The sequence below is a fragment of the Salmo salar genome, chromosome ssa22 (assembly GCF_905237065.1).
Source record: "Salmo salar chromosome ssa22, Ssal_v3.1, whole genome shotgun sequence".
In the NCBI taxonomy this organism is placed as follows: Eukaryota; Metazoa; Chordata; class Actinopteri; order Salmoniformes; family Salmonidae; genus Salmo; species Salmo salar.
In genome coordinates, this window is record NC_059463.1 from 41,110,474 (window position 1) to 41,118,706 (window position 8,233).

Genomic DNA, 8,233 nt, shown 5'->3' on the forward strand with positions numbered 1-8,233 from the left:
TATTGTGGCAGAATTATTTCACCAGGTAATACAGTATTCCTGGTACATGTGAATGTACTCGGTGAATAAAGGTGATTATGGCAACTGAACCTGCGTTATGGTAACCGTATTGAGTGAGTGACTTGCAGTGATAGGTCCTGCCGTTGGGTAAACGTGTGGAGCTGGCTGAACCAGTCCACTGGGCCAAACTGAAACAGGAGATAATATTACCGAGAGGACTGTGAAAGCTTCAGAGTCAGTGTCAACAGTAAATAATGGAACAAATTACTTAATTCCTTAGAGATAAACAAAGAGGTGACAGCGATGGTGGATATTACATAATAAAACAAACTAGATCAACCATGACTGTTGATTAATTAGGAATGTTTACAGTGACATCATCCTGTAGTTCTGTTCTTAGACTCACAACAACCCCCTCACTCTCACCACCACCACCCCATCCTCTCGTCCTCTCTCTCACCCATTTCACTCCCACTCCATTCCACCCCATCCGCTCATCCTCTCTCACCCCTTCAACTCCCCCATCCTCTCATCCTCCCTCTCAACCCTTCAACTCTCCCTCCATTTTACCCCATTCTTCTGTCTTGCCTTTCCATTCGAAACACCCACCAATGCTCCTGAGCTTCGTCATGGAGAGAAGGGAGGGGGCTAAGAGAAAGTATAGCAGGAGGGTAGGTTTCTTTTGTTTTTCACAGTTCTCGGAGAGAGGGAGGGAGAGTGGGGTGAGAGAGGGGGGTGTGAGCCATGGTTTAAAGGAAGCATGGAATTCCCCCTCTGAGTTAGCGCTCACCTTGCCCCTCCCACATGTCTTTCTAGAGTATAAAGCCTTTCACAGGTATATCCAGCGGCAGGTGTATCTATGAAACTACAGCGAGAGAGACAAGGTAGAGAGACAAGGTAGAGAGACAAACCGTGGAGTATATTGACAAACTCTTGGAGTGAATCACAAACACTGGACTCTAAAACAAACAGTGGATTATTATTGATCTGACACCTTCTCATTGCTGCCTGTCGGTTGCCTCAGAATCAGGTACGTGCAGAAGTGGAGGTGCTCTTTTGGGAGTGATGGGGTGGCTGCTTGGGTCTGAGGTCACATGAACCGTTGCAGCATGTTTTGAAGAAACCTCCAATTGATTGATCCAATTTATGTTGACATATCTGTAAAATATTGGGAAAAGTCAGTGTATATTATTTCACAGCAGAGGAAAGAAAACAGAAACTGGTGTGTATTCACACACAGCCAAAGATTTTGCATTCATGACCCACTTCAAACAGTGAATACAATAAGGCATGGGTGAAAAGTTTTACTGTCACGTCAATTTCCAAATGTTTAATGTTGATCATCCTTCTACATGCATCAAATGGCTCACTCAATTGTCTCCTGGTACCAGCAACTATACTACCAACTATCTTAATATAATTATTATATTTGTTAATTCATCTATATCCATAAACAGCATCCTAACTGTACATAAATGAGTTTCTCTCCTGGTTGCAGAGAGCCCATGTCGTCTGCCAGTGAGCTGTGTAGGATCCTGACCAACGCCAACATGACCATGTACCAGACTGGAAGCTCCGAGCCCCTGCAGCCTCAGCCGCTGCAGCCCAGCCTCACCACCGTGTCTCTGCCCGCCACAGGAGACCTGCTGCAGCTCTCAGACCTCTCCACATGCAGCTCGAGCATACTGGGTGAGAACACAGTCTTATACTTATTTTGTATTTTATTAAATGTTTTATTGTACAACAAAGACATAAGTCTCAATATACTGAAAAATGATGCATTGCACCAGATTTAGCTAACAACAAATGTTCATCTGCAGTCACCTGGGCGCTATAGGTATCTTATACCAATGCCTCTTTATAATCCCCTAGCAGGTGATAACATTATGATGATATCTATAGAGGGGGAAAAAATACACCTAAACTGATTGACAGAAAAGGAGGATGTGTAATTTTCTCTGCTTTGTTATCAGCAAGTGGGACAGTTTAGTCCTTGATATGTACTTTTGTGTTGATCACCTGGGAAACCACTGTGTGGATGTGTGTAATCTTTTCTGTGGGGATCTTTATTCAGTCAGGAGTTTTAGCGGTTCTTTGGTTTTGGTCATCTTGTTGGCTGGTGAAGTCTGTGGATATTTCCCATTGTCTCACCCTGGACGAGACATGTCTGTTGACTGAGCCTGTTGGCAGACACTCAGTCAAAGATCATAGTACAACATATGTCCTTTAGCCAAACTCCCAGACAGACAGGGGATTGGCTGAACCTAGCAATGACCTAATTTAGAAGGCTGTTAAATCATTATTAACTAGGACAATGTTTTGTCTTAAATTGAGGAATGCTCTCTTTTCATCTTTCAGATGCCTCAAGCTTTATTTTACTTGCCCTGGCCTAGCCAGTGATAAGTTGTGATTAGAACTGTTTAGGTAGTTGAGGTAGTGTTTTACGACACAGGGCAGACATAAACTAGAGACAGGCGTTCTGACTCCCTTAAACCACAAACTCAGGTTTCACAGATCAGGAGCTGGGTTCTTGTGTGGGTTGGCACTTCGTTGAAAGGCTTCAGTTAATCAGTATCTTGTGGTTTAACTGGGTGGTTAGATTGACAAGGTTTCTTATGGCTCATTGACAGATTGTTGAATCTCAAAAGGGATGATGATTTTACAAGAACAGCATCACGCCTAACACATATGAACACACACACACACACACACACACACACACACACACACACACACACACACACACACACACACACACACACTCAATACACAAATCTAACACCCTTTCCTCCTCTGTATCCTCCTCTAGCTCAATGGTATGACCAGAACCCTCAGTACTGGAGCAAGCAGAACGTGTTGGAGTGGATCAGCTTCTATGTGGAGGGCAATAAATTTGATGCCAGCACACTGAGCCTATCCTGCTGCTTCATGGACGGATCCATGCTCTGCCAACTGACCAGAGATCAGCTGTTAAACATGTTTGGAATGTCCCTCGGGGTTCAACTCTACCAAAGCCTGATGGAACTCAAGGCCAAATACGGTAAGGATCTGACAGAAGTGAATTGAATAAACATTATTGAGGATCCTCAAAACGGCAGCAGACACATGCATTTGGTAATGATTCAGTCATTTAATTTATTTTTGTGGTCCAGATCTAAATGAGACCTGTAAGCTCCTGGACAACTTCCTGCATGAGTTTCTAGACTTTCCTCTACTCAGCACAGTAGAAGTAAATGAAGGTAAACACATCCTCTTGTCTCTTCTTCACACTTCCTATCTCAGACTGACAAACCAAAGCCTTGAGTGTCAAATGGACACATTTGCTTACGTTGTGATGTTACTGTTACAGTTGTGAAGGAGACCAGCTACAACGACTTCTCACACGTCTTCAAGAACTTCAACTTCGATAACATGAAGCCGCTCAGCGACCACGGATACGAGTCCGACAGCATGCACAGCTCCTCGTCAGGTGAGTGGTGTCCCCCTTTTCTCTTCTTCTCGTTTGTCATCTCTCCACCCGTCCTCACTCCTCTCATCTCTGTACCCCCAATTCTTCTCACATCACTGAATTAGTATGTGATTGGTCTGGCCTGTATCACTGAGCCCAAGGCCTAATTCATCGATCAAGGCAGGATGAAGGAGCGGCCATATTGAAAGTGTATTCCCTCCTATCTCCCTGCCCCCAGGTGGAATACTCAGCTTCCAGAACCCCAGCTCTCCAGAATCCAGGAGCAGTGAGTCCGACCCAGAGTTCTCCTACCCTCAGATAGCCAGTGAGTACAACTTTTCCTTAGTGGACATAACAATCTTGAACTTCCGGTGGTGGTTGAGAATGATGGGTGAGCCTTTAAAGTGCATGTCTCTTTGAAAGCCAGTCTGTTATTCTAAACTCCTGAACCATTGTATTTGACAGAAACGCACATAAAGACAGAGAGGGGAGAGATGATGAAGAGAGGCAGAGGAAGACCTCCCAAACACAGCCACGATCCCAGACACTACCAGGCCTCCAAGAAGAGCAAACATGGTGAGTGGCTCTCCTATCATTCTAAAACACACACACACACACACACACACACACACACACACACACACACACACACACACACACACACACACACACACACACATCAATGTCAACAACTGTTTTCAATAGTGCTCTGTAGAAGCATGGTTTATCAGTCATGTGATTAGCATATATTTTGCATCGGGTACTGAAAACAGCCACAGTCAAAACTTCACAGGTGTTTTTAGGTCATAGTCTGTTCACCACGTGCACGCACGAGCACACACACACACACACACACACATGCTGTGCACACGCGCACATACAGTATGCACATACACACGCTTGCACACACACATACAAACATAAACACACCTGCTCTACCTCATCCTTGCTTGCTTTACCACACACACACCTGTGCTGTTCACACACACCTAACTCTTCCTCTCCCCTGTCCCCCAATAGCGCCCCGAGGGACCCACCTGTGGGAGTTCATTAGGGATATCCTGATCCACCCAGAGCTGAACCAGAACCAGGGACTGATGAAGTGGGAGGACCGCAGTGAGGGCGTCTTCAAGTTCCTCAAGTCTGAGGCTGTGGCCCAGCTGTGGGGGCAGAAGAAGAAGAACAGCAGCATGACATACGAGAAGCTCAGCCGCGCCATGAGGTAGGAAACCATGGTGATATAGCAGTACCGTCATGGCAACTAACCATGGAAACCCTAATCCTAGCAACCATGCTTGGCTTTTGGGTGCTAGCTAACTTAATAGAGTCAACCAGTTGAGGATGAAGTTAGAAGATTAATAGAACAATGATAACATGTCTGTGATAAGCCATTGTCTTGTCATGAGACTAACCAGTGGCTCTCCTTCCTGCCTCCCTCTTATAGATACTACTACAAGAGAGAGATCCTGGATAGGGTGGACGGTAGGCGGCTGGTCTATAAGTTTGGGAAGAACTCCACCGGCTGGAAGGTGGAAGAGACCGGGCTGCATGGCATGTGAGACACAAGAGTGGCGGGGGTGTAAACTGGACAGAGCAGTCCCTTCTGTCCTATTGTACTGTAGATCGGACGACCCACTCTCTGGTGAACAGCCCTAAACCTGAAATAATATAAAGACACTAACTTCTCTTCTTCCAGGGGAGGTGTTGCAGAAAAGCCAGTGTTTTTGGCTCCAGTAGGTTTTATGAACCAGTATTGATATTTTACTGTAACTAGTATGTTTAACTGTGTATCTGGATTTTGGGTCAGGAATTGTTGTGGACACTGCTTTCGGCCTGCAAGATGGTATTTCTGTTTTCAGTTATATTCTCCCTGGGATAGATAACGAGAAAAAGGCATTTATGTTTGCATTTATATAAACGCTTTATATTGTGTGGGAGTAACTCGCCTTATGTGTCACTATGACAACCACCTGGGTATATGGCCATTATTATTTTTACTGTGGCAATATCCGCACCGGGCACATATATTGATCTGTTTTTAAAGTGCTTGTTTATTTATATTTTGTATAGTTACTGAGGGACAGCAGCACTTAACTATAATTGTATATGTCTAATTGCAAGACGGCTGGTTGCAAAACTTGTGACTTCTAAAATAAGCCATTGTTTAGATTAAAATCAAATAACATTTTAATTGTCACAAGAAGTGTAGACTTGCAGTGAAATGCTTACTTACAGGTCCATTTCCAACAATTTAGAGTTAAAGATGACATTTAAGATATAACAAAAGAGAAGCCTCACGTCGTGTTTTAACCTTGGTATTAAAGGGCTTGTGTTTAATAATAAACCTGATATGGAGGGAGGAGACAACTGGAGGACAAAAAAGAGAGAGAGGAGTAACAAAAGGAAGGGATACTCATTATAAACTATTGGTGACATGAAGTTGTGTATTTTGCTGTTTCAGCGTGAATGTTGTCTATAAAGTATATTTCCTTTATAGCCATATAAATCTTTATGTACTTCACCAGACCAGACCGACACCAAAACAGTATGTATTAATAATCCGTTTAAAACAAATCAATGACTCAACTCCTGTTCTGTATAATTGTTTATTATGTTATTCAGCTGATCTTTTCTTCTTCTAGATCACTCAATATCATGTGTATGAGAATTACATCTCAGATTGTATCATTTCTGATATATTTACACCCATGTATGTACAGAATATTGTTTTATTTTGTATTTAAGAGTCTTTTTACAGAAATAAACTATGTTTGAAATAATGTAAATGTCTGTGTGTGTTTAGTAGAAATGGACTGTTTTTGTGTCTGAAAACAAAAGCCATATAGCACACTAATTGAGCTCAAATGTCCTTTGAATTAATTTATTGCAATCCGCTCTGTGTAAAAGCATAAGATAAATTACTAAAAAGTGAATGGAAATATACACTACATGACCAAAAGTATGTGGACACCTGCTCGTTGAATATTTAATTCCAAAATCATTGGCATTAATATGGAGTTGTTCCCTGCTTTGCTGCTATAACAGCCTCCACTCTTCTGGGAAGACTTTCCACTACATGTTTGAACATTGCTGCAGGGACTTGCTTCCTTTCAGCCACAAGAGCATTAGTGAGGTCGAACACGGATGTTGGGCGATTAGGCCTGGCTCACAGTCAGTGTTCCAATTCATCCAAAAGGTGTTTGATGGGGTTGAGGTCAGGACACTGTGCAGGCCAGTCAAGTTCTTCCACACTGATCTCGACAAACCATTTCTGTATGGACCTCGCTTTGTGCACTGGGGCATTGTTATGCTGAAATAGGAAAGGGTCTTCCCCAAACTGTTTCCACAAAGTTGGAAGCACAGAACCGTATAGAATGTCATTGCATGCTGTAGAGTTAACATTTCCCTTCACTGGAACTAAGGAACCTAGCCCGAACCATGATAAACAGCCCCAGACAATTATTCTTCCTCCACCAAACTTTACAGTTGGCACTATGCATTTGGGCAGGTAGCCTTCTCCTGGCATCCGCCAAACCGAGATTTGTCCATCGGACTACCAGATGGTGAAGCGTGATTCATCACTCCAGAGAACGTGTTTCCACTGCTCCAGAATCCAATGGTGGTGAGCTTTACACCACTCCATCCAACGTTTGGCATTGCGCATGTTGATCTTAGGCTTGTGTGTGGCTGCTCGGCCATGGAAACCCATTTCATGAAGCTCCTGACGAGTAGTTATTGCGCCGTTCTTGCTCCTAGACATTTCCACTTCACAATAACAGCACTTACAGTTGACCGGGGCAGCTCTAGCAAGGTAGAAATTTGACAAACTGACTTGTTGGAAAGGTGGCATCCTGATGGTGCCACGTTGAAAATCACTGAGCTCTTTGGATCCACGCAATTTGGATCCAATTTACTCTTCACATCTGACTGTCATGACTGATGTTTGGGAATTTAACAAGGAAACTCCGACTATTTCAGTCAGTGCCCTCTGTCAGGGTGTAACGAAGACGCAGGGAGTCAGGAGTTTAATAGTGACGAACAATACAAAACAAGCGAACCAACGCTGCCTGATGAGTAATGATACAGATAAAGGGGAAGTAACCAGGGTAGTGATGAAGTCCAGGTGTGCCTAATGATGGGTGGTTAGTAAACCGGCGTTGTCGAGTGCTGGAGAGGGAGTAGATGTGACACAGGGCCTCGCCTTAATATCTCATCTGGACTGTGAATCTGTCAGCAGTGTAGTCACTCTTCTCCTGCCAACCACTATCAGACAAGACAATAAATACAGACCGCATTTTCATATCCAAAGTTATTACGTAACATTGAAACACTATTTTGCACCTGTCTCTCAGTTGCAATTGTCTCTGGTTGACACAGGCGTACACTTATAGTCCTCCTAGAGTCACCATCGTCCTGGCGACAGTAATTACTGATAGACCACCATCGTCCTGGCGACAGTAATTACTGATAGACCACCATCGTCCTGGCGACAGTAATTACTGATAGACCACCATCGTCCAGGCGACAGTAATTACTGATAGACTTCTTGTCCTGGTGACAGTAATTACTGATAGACTTCTTGTCCTGGTGACAGTAATTACTGATAGACCACCATCGTCATGGCGACAGTAATTACTGATAGACCACCATCGTCCTGGTGACAGTAATTACTGATAGACCACCATCGTCGTGGTGACAGTAATTACTGATAGACCACCATCGTCCTGGCGACAGTAATTACTGATAGACTTCTTGTCCTGGTGACAGTAATTACTGATAGACTTC

General features: G+C 43.7%; 1 protein-coding gene across 1 annotated transcript; it reads left to right on the forward strand.

Annotated features, from left to right (window-relative positions):
• Nucleotides 1–767: 767 nt before the first annotated feature.
• On the forward strand, nt 768–6,228 carry LOC106583498 (ETS-related transcription factor Elf-3). Its single transcript, XM_014167740.2, has 9 exons — nt 768–1,030; nt 1,499–1,689; nt 2,810–3,040; nt 3,153–3,239; nt 3,350–3,469; nt 3,687–3,773; nt 3,914–4,024; nt 4,469–4,670; nt 4,893–6,228. Exons 2-9 carry the CDS (start codon nt 1,506–1,508, stop codon nt 5,005–5,007), a joined length of 1,137 nt encoding a protein of 378 aa, XP_014023215.1. The 5' UTR covers nt 768–1,030; nt 1,499–1,505; the 3' UTR covers nt 5,008–6,228.
• Nucleotides 6,229–8,233: the final 2,005 nt, after the last annotated feature.

Bases quoted from the DNA above. Each gene is read 5' to 3' on its own strand.
- LOC106583498 (XM_014167740.2), top strand. From the start codon at position 1,506: ATGTCGTCTGCCAGTGAGCTGTGTAGGATCCTGACCAACGCCAACATG. The intron at 3,240-3,349 runs GTAAACACATCC...TTACTGTTACAG, and splicing joins CACAGTAGAAGTAAATGAAG to TTGTGAAGGAGACCAGCTAC. The intron at 3,774-3,913 runs GTGAGTACAACT...TGTATTTGACAG, and splicing joins CTCCTACCCTCAGATAGCCA to AAACGCACATAAAGACAGAG.